The sequence below is a fragment of the Dama dama genome, chromosome 24 (assembly GCF_033118175.1).
Source record: "Dama dama isolate Ldn47 chromosome 24, ASM3311817v1, whole genome shotgun sequence".
Taxonomy (NCBI): Eukaryota; Metazoa; Chordata; class Mammalia; order Artiodactyla; family Cervidae; genus Dama; species Dama dama.
Genome location: NC_083704.1, coordinates 39754353 through 39775835, shown reverse-complemented (window position 1 = coordinate 39775835; position 21483 = coordinate 39754353). Strand labels below are relative to the sequence as shown.

The 21483-nt window shown below is 46.3% G+C and overlaps 2 protein-coding genes across 7 annotated transcripts in view; one reads left to right on the top strand and one right to left on the bottom strand.

The window, feature by feature from the left end:
- The window catches only part of SLC25A26 (solute carrier family 25 member 26), a 149119-nt gene extending 132746 nt beyond the window's left edge, over positions 1-16373 (top strand). For all 3 annotated transcript variants that reach the window (XM_061128125.1, XM_061128124.1, XM_061128126.1), the window contains 4 exons: positions 4426-4495; positions 10584-10648; positions 11629-11702; positions 15980-16373. In XM_061128125.1, the coding sequence (XP_060984108.1) occupies positions 4426-4495; positions 10584-10648; positions 11629-11702; positions 15980-16097 (327 nt within the window). In that variant the 3' untranslated portion in view covers positions 16098-16373. The remainder of the gene's footprint in view (positions 1-4425; positions 4496-10583; positions 10649-11628; positions 11703-15979) is intronic.
- A 781-nt stretch (positions 16374-17154) lies between these two features.
- LRIG1 (leucine rich repeats and immunoglobulin like domains 1) overlaps positions 17155-21483 on the bottom strand; it is a 112720-nt gene continuing 108391 nt past the window's right edge. For 3 of the 4 annotated variants that reach the window (XM_061128119.1, XM_061128122.1, XM_061128121.1), the window contains exons 15-19: positions 21032-21451; positions 20420-20545; positions 19708-19857; positions 18926-19168; positions 17155-18837 (exon numbers count right to left, since the gene is read on the bottom strand). In XM_061128119.1, coding sequence (XP_060984102.1) covers positions 18578-18837; positions 18926-19168; positions 19708-19857; positions 20420-20545; positions 21032-21451 — 1199 coding nt within the window. In that variant the 3' untranslated portion in view covers positions 17155-18577. The remainder of the gene's footprint in view (positions 18838-18925; positions 19169-19707; positions 19858-20419; positions 20546-21031; positions 21452-21483) is intronic. The other variant, XM_061128120.1, reaches the window with a different exon arrangement.

Below are 21483 nucleotides of genomic sequence, written 5' to 3'. Positions count from 1 at the left end.
CATCATCATGGTTTTCTGGGTCATGAAGATCTTTTTTGTCTAGTTCTTCTGTGTAGTCTTGCCACCTCTTCTTAATATCTTCTTTTTCTGTTAGGCCCATACTGTTTCTGTTCTTTATTGTGCCCGTCTTTGCATGATGTGTTCCCTTGGTATCTCTTAATATTCTTGAAGAGATCTCTAGTCTTTCGTATTCTGTTGTTTTCCTCTTTTTCTTTGCATTGTTCACTTAAAAAGGCTTTCTTATCTCTGCTTGCTAGTCTCTGGAACTCTGCATTCAGATGGATATATCTTTCCTTTTTCTCCTTTGCCTTTCAATTCTCTTCTTTCTCAGCTATTTGTAAGGCCTCCTCAGACAACCACTTTGCCTTTTTGCATCTCTTTTTCTTGGGGATGGTTTTGATCACCACGTCCTGTGCAGTGTTAGGAACATTCGTCTATAGTTCTTTGGGTACTCTATCAGATCTAATCCCTTGAATCTATTTGTCACTTCCACTGTATAATCATAATGGATTTGATTTAGGTCATACCTGAATAGCCTAGTGGTTTTCCCTACATTCTTCAATTTAATCTGAATTTTGCAATAAGGAGTTCATGACCTGAGGCACAGTCAGCTCCCGGTCTTATTTTTGCCGACTGTATAGAGCTTCTCCATCTGTACAGTCTCCCATCTGTATGGCTGCAAAGAATATAATCAGTCAGATTTCAGTATTGACCATCCGGTCACATCCATGTGTAGAGTTGTTTCTTGTGTTGTTGGAAGAGGGTGTTTGTTGTGACCAGTGCATTCTCTTGGCAAAACTCAGTTAGCTTTTCCCCTGCTTCATTTTGTACTCCAAGGCCAAACTTGCCCGTTACTCCAGGTATCTCTTGATTTCCTACTTTTGCATTCCAATCCCCTATGATGAAAAGGACCTCTTTTTTTGGTGTTAGTTCTAGAAGGTCTTATAGGTCATAAAACCATTCAACTTCAGCTTCTTTGTCATTAGTGTTTGGGGCCTAGACTTGAATTATGTGATACTGAATGATTTGCCTTGGAAATGAACAGAGATCATTCTGTAATTTTTGAGTTTGCACCCAAGTACTGCATTTCGGACTCTGTTGGTGACTACAAGGACTAGTCCATTTCTTCTAAGAGATTCTTGCCTACAGTCATGGATATAATGGTCATGTGGATTAAAGTCACTCATTCCTGTCCGTTTTAGTTCAGTGATTGCTGAAATGCTGATGGTTCCCTCTTGCCATCTCCTTTGTGACCGCTTCCATTTCCTTGTTTCGTGGACGTAACTCTGCGGGTTCCTCTCCAGTGCTGTTTCGCCAGCGCCAGACTTGCCTTTCACCACCGGACACGTCCTCAGCTGGACATTGTTTCCCCTTGGCTCAGCATCTTTGTTCCTTCTGGACTTGGAGGGTCGGACACAACTTAGCAACTAAACAGCAATGTTCTGTTCTATATACGTACCACATCTTTATCTATGGATGGACGTTTAGGTTACTTCCAGGTCTTTAGGTATTGTTAAAAAGCGCTACAGTGAACATTGGGTTGTGGATGGTACCCAGATAGTGGGATTGCTGGCAGTTCTGGTTTTAACTTTTTAAGGAACCTCCATACTGTTCTCCATAGTGGCTGTATGAATTTACATTCCCACCAATACTGCAAGAGGGTTCCCTTTTCACCGTATCCTCTGTAGCACTTAGAGATTTGTAGATTTTTAATTTTGAAGTAGTTTATTTGTTTAATTTTATTTTCAGTTGCTATGAGTCTTTGTTGCTGCCAGTGGTCTTTGTCTAATTGCAGTGAGCAGGGGCTGCTTTTCACGGTGCAGGGGCTTCTCGCTGTGGTGGCCTCTCTTGCTGGGGATCATAGCTTCTGGGTGCACAGGCTCCGTTAGCTGCAGAAGTCTGGCTGAGTAGCTGTGGCACATGGGCTTAGTTGCTCCAAGGCATGTGGGATCCAAAGCCATGTACTGTGCGTTGGGAGGGGAGTTCTTAGCCAATGTATCACCATGGAAGTCCAGGTTTGTAGATTTTTTGACGGTATCTCATGGTAGTTTGGTTTGCATTTCTCTAATAATGAGCAGTGCTGAGCATCTTTTCATGTCCATTGGCCATCCATATGTCTTCTTTGGAAAAATTTCTGTTTAGGCTTTGTGCCCATTTTTTTATTGGGTTATTATTACTATTATTATTATTTTTGATATAGAGCTGAATGAACTGCTTCTGTATTTTGGAGATTAATCCTTTGTCTGTTCCTTCATTTGCAAGTATTTTTTCCCATTGGGAGGGTTGTCTTTTCATCTTGTTGAGGGTTTCCTTTGCTATGCAAAAGGTTTTAAGTTTAAATAGGTCCCATTTGTTAGTTGTGGTATATTTGATCACCTATGAAAATGTCACATCACCATTGACAGGATATTATATATACCATTCTAACCATTGTAATGAATATATTCAAGAGGTCTTACTTCTAATATTCTTTGTCCTTATTGCAGTACTTGCCATTATGCTAGAGGCCCCAAGCAGTTCAGTAAGACAAGAAAAATAAAAGGCAGTAATTAAGAAAGAACTGTCAAAACTCAATAATTACGAAACAGACAACCCAATAAAAATGTGTAAAACATTTGAACAGACACTTCATAAAGAAGATATTTTATGGATAGTAAAAAAAAAAAAAAAGTACATGAAAAGGAACTCAGCATTATTAGGGAAATACATATTGAAACCACAATGAAATACTACTGCACATGAATTAAAATGGTAAAATATTAAAAATACTGACAGTACCAGATATTGGAAAAGATGTAAAGAAACTGGTCTGAATGTAAAATGGTACAACAGTTTCCGAAACAATTGGATAGTTTCTTAAAAAGTATACCTACGTACGTCTGCCATGTAGTTCAGTTATTTCACTCGTGGATATTTTTCCAAGAGAAATGAAGGCATGTGTACATATGAAGTCATAAATATAAATGTTCATAACAGTTTTATTAGTAGTAGCCCCAAATTGGAAAAATCGTAAAGGTCCATCAGCAGGCAGATACATAGACAAATAATGATACATGTATACAATGGACTATTATTTAACCAATAAAAAGGAACAAATGATTGATATCCACATTATCATGAGCAAATCATACAAAAAATCTGAAGGAAAGAATGTGTGTTAAAAAGTTAATGTATAATTACATTTATATAAAATTCCAGGAAAGGCAAACTAATCTACAGGGATCGATCAGATTGTTTAAGGTTTGGTCAGGAAGGGCAGGAAAGGGGGATGTCAAAGGGACAACAAAGCTTTTTGGGGTGATGGATATGTTCATTATCTAATCATGGCGATGGTTTCATATATATGTGTATCAGAAGTTACGGTATCACCTACTTTAAATACATGTAGTTTACTGGGTATCATTTATACCTCAAGAAAGCTAAAAACAAATAGTGTAGGCTCTGGTGTTAGAAAGCCTGGATGAAACGAGACTAGCAACAGGACCTGACTCTCAGTGCTGTTATGAGGACTGTGGGTGTTTTGGGGTTTTTTTTGTACATTTATTTGTTTTGTTTTGTTTTTGATTTTTTTTTTTTAAATATTTATTTAGCTGTATTGGGTCTTTGTTTTGTCGTGTGGAGATCTTTCGCATGGATTGTCCCAGTCGTGGCATGCGGGATTAGATACTCTGGGGGGCAGGTAGGATCTTAGTTCCCTGACTAGGGATCAAACCCACGTCCCCTGCAGTGCAAAGCAGATTGTTAACCACTGGAACACCAGGGACATCTTGGGTTTTGATGTGTGTTCAGAGGCCTGACTCAGAGCTCTTCACCATTTGAAATGACTATCTCATTTTCTAGTGTATCGTAAACTCTCAGCAAGCAAGGCACCACACCCCTGCCATCATCTTGTCTAGTTTGAAACTCAGCATGAGTTTTATGTTACACATATTACACAGAGCAGTGTGAAAACATTTTGAGGAACTTAACATTGTTTAGTAATAGAATCAGCGTCCTTCAAACATGTACAGCATGGATAAAGATTGAAAACAGAACTGTGGAATTTGGTATACACTGCTTTGGAATAATTTGTGTATTCTGGTATTAACATGTTTAGAATTATACAGGAAATACTTTAAATGTTACATTGTCTTAAAGATGTCTTTATTTTTATACCTATATATAAATATGTGTATATGTGTATGTGTATGACACGTATTCCCGGAAAATGGTTTCCTTTGGGCACGCTAATGTCCCTGTCCCCCTGGTTTCTTTGACTTATTTTAGAAGGTCGTTAGGTCCTTGGGAAAATCACTTATGTCATCAGTGAGGAATGCCACCAAAATAGCTTCTCACTTAAGTTCCCATCCCCAGAGCTAACCCACAGGAGGTTCTGATAAATTCAAATATTTAATAACTTGTATTTTTCTTTCTCCTTTACCACAGGCCCTCTGGTCCTGGCGGCAAGATCATGTGGTGAATTCTTGGCAGTCAGCAGTCTGTGGAGCTTTTGCAGGTGCAAAGGATTATATTATACTGGGAAAGACCAAGGAGGGGGAGAAAAATGTGAAAATATTAACTATGCAAAAACAACATTCTTCAGAAATTCCAGATTGTTTAGAAGAAGAGAGTTCCACTAGTTTGAGAAAAGAGTGTCTGTGTGGGTGTTGTGGGGGGAGGAACTCCTGCTAAAAAGGTGTCTGCCTGAAAGACAGCCAATTTGTTTTTGACAAATTTTTCGTTTTCTTTTTATTAAAGCCTTCACTCAGGCCCTTGGATTATCTTGAAGATGATTTACCAAGGCCTCTCTACGAAGAGCCTAGCTGTGGGTGCAGGGCTTCCAGTGCAGCTGTCTGCCTCGAGCACTTCTTGGGGGGTTTCAGCAAATTCTGCAGGAGGCAGTGATTCACTGTCCGTGTGACATGTTTGACAGCCTTGTAGATTAACTATTGTCACGACAGGAGAGGCTGCTCCACAACTTAACGAAGGCTAAACTGCACGGTGTAGAAAATACAGAGGTCTAAACATCTGAGCGTCTTTCTAGACATTAAACAAAGAGCAGAGGGACAATGTGCACTGTCATGCTATCTATCACTTGGTCATACGCATTTTCCAGTGAGGTTTTAGGGAGAACGCAGAAACTGGAAAGAATTTAGTAAGTGAGAGGTGTAACAGTCTGAGAGAGAAAGGCATTTTGTTGTTGGAAATAAAGGTAAGTGAGAATTACAGTTGAAATAAATTGAAACAGAGATTTGCCAGAAAACTATAAACTGCTGGTTTTGATGCAGACCCCATAAAGTGACAGATACATGGGCTTAGGATACCAGCTTTAGTGGAAAAAAACAATTCATTTCCAATTTGTTTTAATGGTCGTTGGATGGACTTTTTGTTATAGTGATCAGGAAAACAGAAAACATACATTTTTATAGGATCCTGTAGTAATAATTGGACCCTTCTGACTTGTAGAATTGATAATCCAAAATAAGAGTATTGCCTGTCGATAGGAAGCCAGCTCGGATTGATTATGACGGGTGATTGTTTCCACGTGAGCCATGTCCTCAGCTGTGTCAAGTGGGTAGGTGGTCTTGATTCGTTTGCTAGTGGTCAGGAGTCCTTACTCCTTGGTACCTATGAGGTTCTGTCTGTGGACCCCCTCTGGGGCCTGGGGGCCAAGTGAGCATTCTGGAAATTGAGTCATACTGGATAAGGAAGGCCACTTCTTAAAGTGAACATACTATAAAATGTCCATGTGTTAAAACAAATATATATTTTTTTCTGGTCTCTTTCTTTAAGGAGCTAATTCAAAGATATACTTGCAAATGTATCATTCTTCTTAAGGACATGTGTGTTCATTACAGCTCCTTTTTATGAGAAACAGTGTATGATAGACAGTAAGCATTTAGTTAATCAGAGGTGGCAGGAGGTGGGGGTGCGGCAGAAGGGGGAGAAACTTGGTATCAGTGATCTCGGCGGTCTCGGCTGGCAGCCACTTGAAGCAGGGCTTCGGTCCCGGCCAGAGATTGAGGACGGGTCACGGCGGAGAGAGCACCAAACCTTAGCCAGTGGTCAGTGACAAGACCCTGGCTTTTCAACTTTGCAGAAAAAAATTCCCACAGAGATGGGAAGTGAAGTTTTTATTAGGTGGAAAAAGAGTACAGTACGTGTGGACAGAAACCCCCACAGGCAGACTTAGAGAAAGAGTCCCTGAGTTGTGCCCCCGGGGCAGTGTGAATTACTGTAATGAGGCATTTCTTCCAGCTTTCCTTTGGCTAGTCATTATGGTTCGCCCGGTTCATAGCCCATATTTGGTGTATCTCAGGATTCTTCTGTGTGTGCACACATGTCTGTTAGCCAAGATGGATTCTACTGCAGAGGTTTATGCGTGGAGTATCTCTTAACGCCACTCCCCCTTGATCGCCAAGACGTTTTCTGCGCATGTGTGGTTGGGGAGGTCGCCTGACTTGGAGAATGAGAAATCTGTGGTCTGGGCCAGGCTCAGCCTCCCGTCCTGCTGCTGTCACCCTGGAGTTTCAGTCCACAGAGAGTGAATCTCCAGTCACTTGACCCTGGGTGGGGGAGACGCGGGCTGTCTGTTCCTGCATCACCAGTATCCACTGTCTGGGTCAGTGGGGAAGCTGGGATCGGTGCAGCCAATGGATTCGCCCAGAGCTGCAGCCTCCAATGCTGGCTGACGTGTCCGAGTCACAGAGCTGTCAGACCTCTGTTCTGTCCGCAGCTGAGGAAGGAGACTTCGGGGCCTTGCTAGGCACCATTTTCCTTAGCTGTGACGTAGAAGCAACTGTCCCTCCATGAAGAGGTTGTTTCTGGGATAGATGATAGTGTGTTGTCGTTGTTTAGTCCCTAGGTTGTGTCTGACTCTTTTGTGACCCCATAGTCTGTACAGCCTGCCAGGCTCCTCTGTCCATGGGATTCTCCAGGCAAGAACACTAGAGTGGGTAGTCATTCCCTTCTCTAGGGGATCCTCCTGGCAGAGGGATTGAACACGCATCTCCTGCATTGGCAGGCAGATTCTTTACCACTCAGCTACCTGGGAAGCCCCTGCATAGCGTGTTAGTGTTTGGTAGTCTGTAGAACTACATTTAAGGAATTACTAGTATTTCAGTAAAAACAGCTAACACCCAGGAAATGAAAAGCTGTCATCATCATAGTAATTCTTAATTGCATGGGGGGGAAAAGCACATTAATAAATTTAGTATACCTAATCATTGCCTCTACTAGGGTATAGATTTAAAAGCTCCTCCAAGACAATTATCTTATTTTTTCAGCTGACGTCTGATAGGAATTTGCCCAAGGTCTGCAGAAAATTGTTAGTAGATGTACATGTCTTTAACAGAAGACAAAATTAAATAGGTTTCTTGTTTACATTCCTTGTTTTGAAATTTTAGTTGGTACAAATATTGACCCTGAGGAACAAGGTTACTGTTTAAAAACCTTTCTAAAAGATAAGCATAATTGGAAAATACTTCACATTGTGGAAAGGTGATATTCTGTAAGAATTTGCTGCAAGATTGTGTACTACACAGTATAGAGACATGAGTCCCGACTTGTCACATTGGGCAGCCTGTAAGTTCTGGCACGGTTACCCGCTGCACTTTTCAGATGTTTTCGCCTTACATGGCCATAAAGGCAATGATAAAACTTGCCCTTAAACCAGAAATCTTATTTCTCATCCCTGTGAGCTTTTCCAACTTTAAGCTGATTAAATTATCATAGACAAAGCTCTCTCTGGTCATCCTTGGCGCTGTGTGGTGCCCATGCTTGCTTTATGAACCACTTGGCACAAATATCCAAAAATGTCCCTTGAGATTGGAGGTGTTGATGGCTTGTCATGCTTAGAAATTCCCTTGGCCTCTGGTCAGGGGTTAAATTAGGGGGGAAAAAATGAACTTTGGAACTGTTGCCAGCTTCCTCACTTCAAGTTAACTCCTAAACATAAAACCATCATTCAGTCTGCACAATTATGACATCTGCTATATGGTGATATTTGCTATTCTAATGTTCTTTGATTCATTTCCTGTAATGAACACTTACACTCTCTGGGAGAAGGAAGGAAAGCCATGGCTTGAAATTCTTTAACAAGGTGAAGGATCATCTGGGTAACAAATGACAGGGCCCGATACAGTCTGAAAGAAATGGAAGCACGTTTGTTGCCATTGTTGTTGTTGAAGCCCCGTTTGTTTGGGGCTCTCCGCTGGAGCAGCTCTTCCCGCTCCCAGCTAGTGAGTGGGGGGCAGTGCGTGGCAGCCCCCGACCGCTGTGCCCCGCCCCCACACTCCTAGCAGATGTTGGAGGTGACAGCTCCAGACTTACTGTAGGCAGGTGGCCCCTTTGTCTGGAGGGGAGAGAACCCTGAGGACACGTGAGATGCTGTTTCACTGTAAAAATCTAATTTCCCCCGAATCTGGTTCTTGGAAGCAGTTAGCCTAACATTAAGTACAAACCTGTCTCTAGTGGAACACATAGAAAATTGTTTCACATGTGATTTGAACACTAAAGTAGCCTGCAGTTGCTATACCAAATAATTATTTCCTGTCTAATACGTTAGCATGTTCCTTGTATTTATTACCAGAGGTTTACAGTTCCCTTAAGTAAAATGTAGAAAATAACTGCATTTTAACTGAAAATACAGCTCCCTTGCTCCCTCCCCATTATGACCGGTTATTCTATTACATGATCTTCACAAGTCCTTCTTACAGCCTCATAAAAAAAACACTGTGAGGTCTGTGAATTAAAGCAGTCTTTGATATTTGAAGACATTTAAATTGACATTAATAACTTTCATAAAATAAAGTTTCCTTCATGGTAGTAAAATTAGGACCTATTTCAGCATATGTTTTTGTCTCACTTTTCTTCATATTACTTTCAGGAAACAAATCAATGGAAGAATATTGGCAGGCACCTACAGTAAAGGAATGATGAACTTCGCTAATGGCCAAAATAAGTTCAATTTACAGTATCCAAATTTAGTAGAAGACAAATACTTTTCAACACGGGTGATTCGTGAGAGCTTGAGTGGTCAGACGGGGGACTGATGATGTCCTTGTCAATTTTTAAACCTTTTTAGTTGGTTTAGGTCAGTTTGAAACATTTTCAAACAGGAAAATGGTTATGCACTTAGGAATTTAAACAACTGGACAAATTTGTGTTTGTCTTATTCTTATATCAAAGTCATTGTGTAATGAAACAGTACTACTTTTGGAGCCAAGATACATGTGACTTTGAGTATCAAAGGCAGAGTAAATGGTTAAGTGATTTAAAAAAGAGAGTAGTGTTTGAGGATTGAGTCCACAGAATTTTAAAAATACTTGCAGTTTAGCAGGTTTCTGAATTTCAGGCAACTTTTGAATTGGGAGGAAAACATTTCACATTCATAACTCAGAGGTGGCTAAAATAAAAGGCAACTTAGTATGCATGTTTCTGCTTTACTCTTTAGCCCTAAGATTTGTGCCCTTCTGGGTATATCTTTCAAGAAGTCAGCATCATAATAAATAACATAATGTTACCAAATGGAGGAGGTTCAGTTTAATGATCTTATTTCAGCAACATATTTAGAAAGATATTTGGCAGAGATCAGATGACCTCCTTGTCCACACAACCCAGAACTTGGAGGGAGAGGCTGCTATTTCTGGAGCATCCTTCACACATGTGTTGTGTTCAACTCTTAGAAAATTGTCCAATTTCACTGTGGTCATGGAAGCTGAATCTTTAGAAAACCCTTTTGGGCTTACTGTTTCAGTCTATTTTGGGACTTTGGGGTCTGCAATATCTCTTTGTAGCATATTGAATAAAATGTTGATACCAGATACCGTGATTTCTGTTAAAAGAAAAAAGAAAAAAATCTTCCACTTCCTCTGTGTGTACGTACAGACCCCTTTAAAATATGTAGATTTTTTTTAAAGATCCATTTGGCAGTCACAGAATTTAAATAAAGAGGACAGAGCCGTAAGGAAGAACTTGGGCTTGAATCAAGACTGACTCTAACAAGAAAGGAGTTTAGAAATCTTGTTACTCTAGCTGTCCTGTTGATCAGAAGTCTGGAAATACAGAAAAATGTACTGTCTTAACCGTTAAAAACCCAGCCATGTATACCAAAAGTTCCCGCAGCAATACACGTTTCTCTCTGGCAGTTTTGCCTCAGAGCAGAAACCATAGCAGCGTTTTGGAGTCAGATTAGAGAACATAGGCCCGCGAAAGGCATGGACCCCCCGAGCCTCATGGGGTGCTGCAGTGCCTCTCAGACAGGGGCGGGGTCTGACCACAGATACCCCATGTACACACAAAGGTTTGTGTGCTGCTTCACAAGAGAGCAAGATACGTTGTGGGGCTTTTTTTTTAAACTTGAGCATATAAAATGTTGTCCCGTCACCTCTGTGATATGCAGTTAGACATCACTGCCAAGCAGCAGAGCGTGCGGGTAAAGATATTGCATGTGTGCGTCCTATTCTTGAATCAGTCAAGTGGATGTAACGATAAGGAAGTATTTTTGGCAGAGTTACGAGGAATTCTGGAATAAAAATTATAAAATGCCATGTGACGTGGTGAACAATGCCTCACTTGTGTGTTGTGTGTTTTTATGTGCGCAGGTGGCTCTGCAGCTGCAGTCACCACGCCTCTGGACGTGGCCAAAACAAGAATCATGTTGGCAAAGGTAATTGGTAAAATAAGGTATCGGACACAACAGATGCTTGTCTCCATCAGGGCCAGGGCTTATATGTATATAAAGTGAACAAAGGTGACGTGATACCTGTGCGTCAGCAGCCTTGCGCTGCCTGTTGAGTCGCGAATGGAACTGCCTTTGCACAAAGCACTATCCACCGGAATGGCTTGATGGCTGTCCTTTTGAGATGACTTTCCTCCGTCTTATGTGAACAGGTGGGGCTGGCAGGGCCTCTGGCTGGCAATGCTGTTTGCAGAAACTCCCTGTTTTTACTGGTGACGGTCCTGAGGCTCAGAGAGCTGGCCCGCTTCACGCCAGGCAGCAAGTCTGAGGCTCTGAACTCAGCTCATGCTTATTAAGCTTTCACTAGATGAACTAGGACAGTTTTCAGGACTGTTAAGAAATGCCATGAAGAAAAATTATCTTTAAAAAAACTGCATCAAGACTTCAGAGAAGTCCATAGAACATATCTGAACCAAAACGGTGACTCTGAAAGGTCATGCCCTTGTGGATAAGTGGAAGAAATAAAGACAGAATCGTAGTATGAAGCTTCCGAGGGCAAAGCCAGTTTTAAACGGAACGTAGTATTCTTTATCAAATGTGTGCATTAGCCACTTAGAGAAGTTTCATAACATTATACTGATTACCCCCCATCCTTTCAGATCAATTATACCGCTTCCCATCTTTTTCCTGGTTAGTAGTAGTCAGTGAATTGTCTGGGGAAGCTCTGCTCATTGGTTGATGGTGAGAGAACTCACCTAGAAAAGCTGCTTCGGGTGGGATTTGGGCCAGATGAGTGCTTGCTGGCAGCTTCGGATGTGAGGGCTGCTAGTCCAGGGAGAGCCAGGGAGCTGATTCCCTAGGGCCTCCCCAGTCTGCCTGAAACTGTCCTAGCTGAGGGTGTCGGGGAGCCAGCTGTAAGGGGCTTGGGGAATTTTGTGAGATGATGTCTTCGCTTTGTCTCTTTGCAGGCTGGTTCCAGCACCGCAAGTGGGAACATCCTCTCTGCCCTGCACGCGGTTTGGCAGACACAGGGGCTGTCGGGGTAAGGCCAGGGGGGAGGCCTCTCCACCCTCCTCCTCCTCTAGCCGTGTCGGGCACACCCACCCTTCTTCCGCTCGTCCTGATCGTGGAAGATGTTATGTCTGATGTTGCGTGTGTGAGGTGCTGCTACACAGTCAGCTGACGCAGTGCTGTAGCCGGTGGGTCCCATCCCGATGTCAGGCGATGTCCGTGTGTGTGGCCCCTGCCGGGTTCTGGGCTGCAGCATTGAGAAAGCCAGCGTCCGCTTGTGTAAGGCAGGACCCGAGTGACGGAGGTAGCGTTGTTAGAAGACAGAGTTTGTGGTTTGGGACACTTTCACCTATCTTAGTTATCACCTTCAGCATAGCACAGTGCGTGACGCCTCCCTGGAAGCCCACAGCTTTAGATCGTCAGCCGAGTGCTTCATATTCCAGTGTAGTGTCCCGCAAAGCTCTCTTTAAAATATTATTTCAGTACTGCTTTTACAACATGTAAACCTGTTCAGGCGCTTCCCTGGTGGCTCAGCAGTAAAGAATCTGCCCGCAGTGCAGGAGACACAGGCTTGATCCCTGAGTTAGGAAGATCCTCTAGAGAAGGAAATGGCTGCTCACTCCTGTATTCTTGCCTGGGAAATCCATGCACAGAGGAGGCTGGCAGGCTACAGTCCATGGGACACAGCTAAGTGACTAAGCACCAAAGCTGTCTAAAGGTTGGGATCTGAGCGGATGGGTGAAATCATGATTCTCTGTGGCGTCACATCCAGGGATTTCCCTGAGAGCCCAGCCTCCTTTCAGAGAAGGTTGAAGGGAGCCTGGGGACAAGGCTGGTGTGACCCAGCCCAGCCACAGTAGTGCCCCCTCCTCGTCCCAGCGCCACGTCCATCAGTTACGTGACTAGTTTGTGTCCATTTGGCAGGTTTTATGGCAGCTCACTGACAGTCTGGAGGACCTGGTGCAGGTTAGCCAGGCCCAGGCAAGGGTATTTTGCAGAACAGCCCCATCCTCTATTCAAAACAGCTAACGGGGTGTAGCCTCACTGACTGTGCCGCCTCCCAGCGGATGCCGCGTGCCTGCAGGACACGGGGTACGGAGACTGGGGCTGGGCTCACCAGAGGAGTGGTGAGCCTGGGAGGGCGGGTGGTAGCTCGCCTGTCCTGAGTCAGTGACGCACGGCTAATCGATGGTGAGGAAGTAGGAATCCGGTTGCTCATAGCTGAGACACTTCGATTTTGATGTCAGTTTCTCCTGAAGAAAGAAATGGTTTGAGGGGGGAGAAAAAGAGCTATGAAGTAGCCCAGAAAAGGTTCTTAGGGCTTCAAATAATGACTGGGCCACATAGAGGTGTTGCCTGCAGTAGCTTTTTTAGGTTATCATGTCAGACTGCCCAATTTTACTCATTTGTTTTGATATCATTCTTAAAGAGGCTCTGGCAACTATTGGTCAAACCTCTGCCCTAGAGCTTAGCCCTGTGGAGTCTGAGTGGGGCTGTAGCCTGCCTGCCTTTTTCAGGAAGGTGGTGATGTGTGTGGGGGTGGCCTTGTTGGCAGGACCGTGGAACCAGAAGCTCGCGGAGGTGGGATTTCCCCGAGATGATCAAAACTTAGCCTTGCCTGTCCTGGCGGTGGTGTCACTGGGTGCTGCCTCATGGGACCACACCAGAATCGCAGGCAGAGACAGGGCGTCATCCTCATGCTGAGGGCCTGTCCCTGCCCCTGCTGTCAGCCCTGTGAAGGGATCTCACCTCCCAGAAGCTTCTTGAGTCCTGGGTTCCCATTGGTGTGCCCAGTGCGGTCCTTAGCGGAGTGTTCTGTAGCTTCTCATTAATGTGATAGGAGACAAATAATCTGACAAGGGAACTGTAACAAAAGGCAAAGAAACACTGGCCCTGCCAACGTGGGCAGCTGTTCTGAGCAGTGAGCCTAGGCTTCTGCTGCTTCCTCCGTCCTTGACGCAGAGGCCCCGGGGGCTCCTGGTGGTCCTGGAACACGCCTGCCGGCTTTGCAGAGGGTTCCAGCTACCTCGCAGGTACAGGCTCGCGCCTCGTGTGCACGTGCACACCCCCCACAGCCCAAGCCCTGCTCAGGGCTGGTGCTGAGCTCCTGGCATCCGTTAGAGCAGTGACGCGCTTGAGTCACTCCGGGGAGGGCGGCGGGAACCATGTTCTGGCACAGATTTGGGAGATGTGCCCTTGGGCAAATTGGTTTCTCAAATAAAAATGCCACACGCTCATGCAGCCCAGTGGGCCGAAAGCAGACGGGAGCCTGTTTGTCCTGCTCCGCCCTCCCGCTCGCCTCCTGGCCTTCTGCTTTCCTCTCCCGCGCGCCGCCGCTGCCCCTCGGCCCGCGCGTGGCGCCCCGTGTCTCCTGTGTGCTCCTCCCAGCGAGGCTGCGCTCTGCTCCAGCCCGTGTCTGAGTCTGGTTGGGGTGCTCACTGGACAGGTTACTCTACATTAAAGCTGTAATGATGTTAACAGACTCAGTTGTCATCTAGTGAAGCCATAAACTGCTTCCGTCTGCCCCTAGCGTGGAGCAGCTGAGCTCATTAGCGGGAGCGGAATGAGACACTGGCTGTGGAAACAGGGCAGGGCGGGAGGATTCTGTGGCAAGTGTGGTTTCCACAGCTCAGCCCCTGCCGACCGCCCGGCCAGCTCGGCTCTTTGTAGGGTGGGGGATGGGAGGTGACGCTGTTCTCCAGGTCAGGACAGAGGGGCCTGAATGCAGAAATTTAGGGACACCTCATGTAGAAACAATTTGCACGGTGCTGGGCTGAACAGCTTTTTCCTCACAAATGTGTTTTCACCGTCTGTAGAATCTTCACATGGACAAGAAAAAGGTTCTCATTTTGGGTATCATTTTCGTTGATGATTTAAATTCTCAGCTAACTAAATCACTGACCCCCAGAACCCCTGTCGAGTTTGTTTTCCTCAGAAGTGCTGAGGGCTTACGTGGTGGGATTGTCTGAGGAGCGGGGAGCTGGCCTCTCTTGGCAGTTAGACAGAAAGGGGGCAGCTGGGCAGCCGTGAACTAGACTGCCTTCGTGAGGCCTCCTTCCTGTCGGGGTCTTGGCGAGTCTCCCTTCAGCTGAGCATGGAGGTTTCCCAGACTGTCAAGGCCACCCCAGGCTCCTGTTGGCATAATGTATGTATTTTAAGCTTTCCTCCCTAGATCTGACCCAAAGTATTTTTAGTAGTGAATTCACTAGTTATAACTTTGTAATTTTGTTTTCTGCTTACACAAGTAATACTGTTGGTAAAAAGGTTCAATTATTACACATAGGCGAGGAAAGTCTCCACAGAAAGTTGAGGACACATGTCGGCCGTGTTTGTCCAACATGCAGTCATATTATACTGCTCTGGGACTTCTTTTAGAACCCATTTTGTCTGTCTTCCACTGAGTCCCTGTGGACGACCTTATTTTTCAGTTGCAGAATCTCCCAGGTTTGTCTTCTGTACCAGACAGAATCTGTAATCTGAGAGTGGGTTCTTTGCAGTTTTTGTTTCATCAGCGAAACCACGATGACCATCTTTGAACAAATAACTGTGTGTCGCACTGGGAGTGTATTAAACAATGATAGCCCAACTTATAACCCCAGTAACATTGTTCTTTTACTTTGCATTTCTTTGCTTGTTCCAAAGTTGCAACTTTGATGGTGACTGGCCTTCCCTAGTGCTTGGGGACAAAACCCATAATGAGGTGCTGTTCCCCTCCCAGCTGGAACAACCCATCTGTCTTGCCCTTCATTAGAGGAGAAAGAAAACGGGATCCATGGAGATTGGATTCCCCAAGTGGCATCACATTTGTGGGGTTTTAAGGACAAAATGGGACCAAGTGAGTCACCGGGAGGAGCAGAAGAGTCGTTGGAAATCTCCCTAAATACCCAGGGCCCACGTCAGGTTTAAGGTGTGGGGGGGCTCCAGCCTTCCCCAGGAGTCAGCTCATTGACAGCTTTATTAAAAAGTCGATTTCATTGTCTCTCGAAGACAGAAATGGTGTGAAAATTGTTAACAGAACTCTTGTGGGGATCAAGTTAGTTTGGACTAACTGCTGGACTTAGTGGTGGGTGCTCACAAGTAAGCTCTGTTTGGTATTGGGCCACTTTAGCCAAAAAACAGCTGGGCTCCAGCTTCAGCAAGTCTGCTCGGGAATGTAAGTGCCATTATGAAAGGAAAAACACACACATCTCAAGTGCTATGTGGGGTTTAATGAGTGTGGTGTGTTAAGTTGAGCAAGTTGTAGGTGTTGGAATTTAACCTTTTTCACACACACAGTTTTTAAACATCTTTCCTCTTGCCTCCCACCAGATTATTTGCAGGTGTCTTCCCTCGAATGGCAGCCATCAGTCTGGGGGGTTTCATCTTTCTTGGTGCTTATGACCAAACACGCAGCTTTCTGTCGGAACTTGGCAGAGAGAGCCCCTGAATCAGAGACGGCCCCTGCCTTCAAGAAAGGATCCTGCTGTGAGAAGAGTTTCCCTTCCATTGAGCAGCTGTCCAGCCATCTGAACGACGAGACACAGTGCGGAAGCCCAGTCCCGCTCGGGTTACAACATGGAGGACACGTCTTCCGCGCTGCCGGCTGGCTGGGGTGACGTCATCGGCTCGTTTGCCAGAGTGGAGAGAGAAAATGATGTCCACAGCGGTACTCTGAACAGTTTTTTTCTCAGAACCCCTCAATAAATAAGCATGGTGATGCTGAGTCCAGGCCCTTTCAGAGCCTTCATTTGATCTGTGTCTGATCTTTCGTTTCCTGCCACCCGATGGTGGAGTCGGCCAGAGGCAGGGGTGGTTACAATTTTAAAAGAATGGCCAGAAGGAGACTTACGGAAAAAGTTGGGGATGTGGGTGGGTTTTTCCCCCTGGGTTAATTCCAGTTGCATCAGCTTACAGCTTTGTGTAAAAAGAATGAACTACAGGTGCACGGCAAGCATCCTTGCTGGGTAAGCAAGCTGCTGGTCTTAATGACCATCAGATTTCACCTATAAAAACACTTGTATTCTTTTACAGAGACGTGTCCAGCTGCTCATGTGGTGTCTTGTGAGAGAGAACCCAGTCTCGGCTCAGTGACTAGCTGGGCTGTCACCGACCTCTCCCCCTATTTCAGACTCAGAGCAAGGGCCGGGGCTGGCTTTGCAAACACGGTGGTTTCATCCTTCCTAATCGGTAAAGGTTCACCGTTAGGAATTTTAAGCTCAGCACTGGAAATCGAAGAGATGAAGTGAGAAGGTCACCATTCTAGAGCTTGACTAATAAGCTCCAGGTGTTAGAAAAATTCAGAGAGAAATCTTAGGAATCCAGTCCTGTCATGTTCCCTGGAGCAACAGTATATAGTTCTGCTTTGACTAATTTTTTTCTTCCTTTTCAAGAAGTAAAAGGGTAATTAGGGCAGGATGACTCCCTTATTACAAAGGCAGTCTCTGAAATTAAACAGGATGAAGCATGGCTGGTTAATGTAGGTATAAAAACAACCCGCCACACACTTAACATGTTATAAATGAACCTTTATTAAAGACACTTCAATGCCATTTGTTAGACACTTCAATATTTTACATGTTTTTCAATGTACATTGTACCAAAATTTCTATAAATAAATAACTTTGTACATAAAAGTAATACTTCCTCTTTCACATTGCCTCTCAGAAGCAGCAAATTCACATATTTTGTGGAAATAACAATCAGTTAACTGTTGAGAACAGAATTCTAGATGTGCTTACCTTTTGGGACAGTGGTGACAGCTGACAGTGATTAACATAGGTAAGTAACCATTCCATCAATACATCCCCTTCAGCTTTTTGGCCAAAGGAACTTGGCTTTCTGAGATTTTTAAGGACCTTGTTTCAATGTAATTTTTCCTGAAATACACATTGGCACTCACAAGATGGTTAGCAACAGGTCTCAAAAAAAGTGCAAAAATACCCAAAACCCAGGAGGAGGGCTGATCTCTGAGAGTCCAAGCCCGGGGCCATCTGGGCGAGGGAAGGACATGGCCAGGCCTGCTCTGGATCCTCAGTAGAGACATATGAGCCCTGAAAAGTGAGGACTCGGATTTTTTTCTCCCCTAAGGCCAATGTAATATTAATTATATCGGCAGAACTACAACATCACTATTGAAAAATCCACAGGTACCAACACCAGCAGCCTCTATCTTATTAAAAAACCTCAAATGACCATTGAATGATTCTGACAAGACCACATTTGCCTTTCTCACAGAGGGAAGAAAGGCATCCTAATTGTTGGAACCGATTGCTTGTGATGGATTAATATTCCACCTGTTAGAGAGAGAACTTAAACCTACAAGAACGCCTTCACCGTGAAGGAATGTGACGTCTGCTCCTCCGGGCTCTACAGGGAGGTCCCCGCAACACTGTCCACACAAGCAACTGTGACAGGAAGTTGCTTCCACTGCAGACACAGCCTCTGGTGGTAAAGCATCCCAGGGATGCCAGAGCGCCTCCTTTCCATCCACCTACCAAACCCTCCTGTGAGCAAATGTGGTGTGTAGCTTCAAGGAACTCCATCCATGCATTAAGGCACCAGAACTATCCCCCCCTCCAAAATTAAACAGCAACCAGGTATGAAAAATAATAATGTCAATGTTGTAGGATTTTTGTTTCTGTTAACCATGCACTAAAGGTTAAAATAGCCTCTGTAAAAGATATATATAATATATATGGCATCTCTGAGAACTCTTATGTACAAGGGTACCAAATACTTCTCTACCTTTTGTACACGCTGCTAGCCTCTTGCATTTCTGTGCTTCTACTGCAAGTCCTTTCAGACTCTTGCCGCTCCACGTGGAGGTGAGAACTATGTACAAATCAGTGACGCCCGAAGCCAGGCTCCCTCGCGGCCTCACCCACCTCTCTTTCCTGCAGACGCCATGAGGGCCGAGGTAGACAAAGCCTAGCTTTTCGGTGCAAACAGCAGTGGTGTGCTCCGTCTCCCGGGCGGCTGTCCCGTCAGGGGCGTGGACTCGGAGCCGGAGTCACAGGCTTGGGGGAGGTGTCCATTGGAAAGAAGCAAGTGCTGGCCTTCACTGGGCACATCAAGGGAGCCCGAGGCGGCGTCCGTGAGCTCAGGCTTGCCTGGAGTTAACACAGATGAAGGCTGTAGGTCTAAGGAGTCCGGCTCACACAGCCGCGCTAGAGTCCAAGAGGATGCCCCTAGGAGGGGAGAAAGGAGAGGCCACATCAGCCTGGCCGCACACCCCCCGCCCCGACTGGTAACCCTCGGAAGACAAAGCCCCGTTACCTTTCCCATCAAGAGGCACCACGGGCTTCTTCAAGGCGGCCCGCATTCTGTCGTGGTTACTGGGGTAGAGGGGCCCCCTGCTTGGATGCAGTGGAGAGTGTGGGTGCTCACTTGGGCTGGGCTCCTGGCTGCTCGGGGTTCCCGGCTGGCTGCTGTCCCCGGGCTGGAGGTGGCAGGCTGGCTCCTTGGAGTAACCGTGCGAGTCAGCGCTGCAGTCACCGCACCCCATTGGGCCGCCGCGCTCTGTGGATGAGACAGAGAACCATCAACTGCTCTGTAAGGCCTGAGCCCTGCTCTCATCACCTCTGTAAACACCTCCCCCCGCAAGTCCGTTCACAGACAAAGGACTGTGGCCAACACCAAGCTATTCGTGAAGAACAGAGATCGTCCACATTGAAATGCTGCAGGTTAATTTCTTAATCAGACTGTGAACTGCTACTCTCTGATCCCAGGGGAAAAATCCAGTGTGCATGAGGCATTGTGCAGTGTCAGAAGTCTCCTGAACAATTAAGACATCTGGTGTCAGAGTGGCCCTGGTGCAAAGGTACCTCTTTATTTGTCACTTAAAAATCTAAACTCATGCTTACCACACCGTAGTATTACTTAAGCGACATCCTATTCTGGAATTTAAAAAGAACCAGGCCACACTTCCTGTTTATAGACTGAATGCCAAATTCTGACATCAGTTATGTGTCTCCCCCCACAACTTTCATGTAGCGAGTAGGTCAACTCATTTTGATTTCAAGAGCTAAATACTCTTTCCTGAGAAAAGCTTCTCATACCCATTGTCTTCTGGGGACCAGGTGGGCCATCAGCCTTCTCCACCACTTTCCAGGGCTCCTTGGTAAACCCAACGCAGAACTTGGGCTGCCTGCACATAACACTGTGAGCTTCCACCTCGGGAAAGAGGCCTGCGTCTCTCGGACAAACACCTGCAACAGACTCCCATCCGGTTAGACTCCCTTCCTGAGGTGGGCATAGCGCTTCAGACAATGCTAGGTGAAAAGAACGGGCAAGGCGACCAGCACAGGGACATTCTTCAAGAGGTTCCTCCCAGGGGTCTGTTCCTGGGCTGCTAACCCAGAGGGCCAGCGAGGACCCTTCTCTAACACTGCCTTCACACCAGGCCGGCCTTGCAGCACCCAGAGCCGTGACGCTAAGCAGTTCTTGGTTTGGATAAACTCACTCCAAACCACTGTGCAGTCTTGCCCCATGCCTGCGGGCACTTCCTACCCTGAGAGGCTGGAAGAGCAGAGCGGGGCAGTCTCCCTGCCCCAGGAACGGGGGTGGTGTGTGTGTTTCTGAAGCAGTCTCGTGCTTTGCTGCTCTTACTGCAGGCAGTCCCCACCTTGTCCGGATTAGGAGATGGTAAACCCAACAGAGACCTTGTGGAACTTGCACAGGTTAAGTCCCAAAAGACCCACCAGCAGACTCGGGTCACCCAAGCTGACAGGTCCCCGTGCTTAAGAGGATGAGCTCCGGCTGAGGCCCTACCGTTGCTCTCCAGATGCCCGTTGGCCTGGTGGCCACCTTCCGTCCTGACTGCAGTCTCCTGTCGGTCCGAGAGCGTCCCCTGAGAAGAGAGGTAACTCGGGACGTCTGGGGGCACGATGGTTTCATCTGCAGGGAGGCAAGACGGTCAGACAGCAGGGGTCCTGACCCTCTGTGGTGACAACAAGCAGACGTGGGCAGCCGCTGGAAAGCTGTGCAGAGACGCCGTGTGGCGTCTGCGCTGGAGAAGCCCTCCTAGCACCTGCTTAGCCTGACTTTACCCAGGATTGGGAGAGATGTCTGTCTGCCTTCTCATCACTGTGCCCCAAGAGAAAAACGGCCCGGTGAAATCCCTGCAGCAACAACCCACCACACAGCAGCAAAGCTCGACGGCTCAGAAAACTGCAGTTTGTAATGTAGTTGCATTGAGAGTATTCCCATTAAAATGTGCTATTCTCCAAAGACAGAATGCGGTCATTGAGAAAGATAAAATGGTGTCATTCCCCAACGATCTAGACTTTTGAGTACACTGAGTCTCGAAAAAGCCTGTGGCCTCCTTCCCAGACAGCCTGGCCGCTCCCCTCCGCTGCGCGTCCCCTGGGCGCGGTGGCTCACCTGTGTTCGTGACGCTGTACTCCTCGCTCTTCTTCCTGGTCTGGTAGATGATGCACACCCAGACGAGGGAGGTGAGCACGATGCTGCACACCACGGCGATGGTGAAGATGCCCACGGTGGTGCCGTCCTTCCTGCAGCCCGGGGTGGGCAGGACGCTCAGCTGGCTGTGCGCGCGCTCGGTGCCCAGGGCGTTGGACATCTCGCAGGTGTAGCGGCCCGCGTCTTCCACCACCACGTTCTGAACGACCAGCAGCTGGTTGCCGGGGGTGAAGTGGTGGCGTTCGGTGAGGCTCAGGGGCCGGTCCCCCTTGAGCCAGGTGATGCGGGGCGGAGGGCTGCCGTTTGCCTTGCACTGCAGGGCCACTGTTTCTCCCACGGACACCACGCGGTCCTCCAGCGGCACCGCCAGGGATGGGGTCTCTGCAAGAAAGTGGGGGGTGTCACCGTTTCTC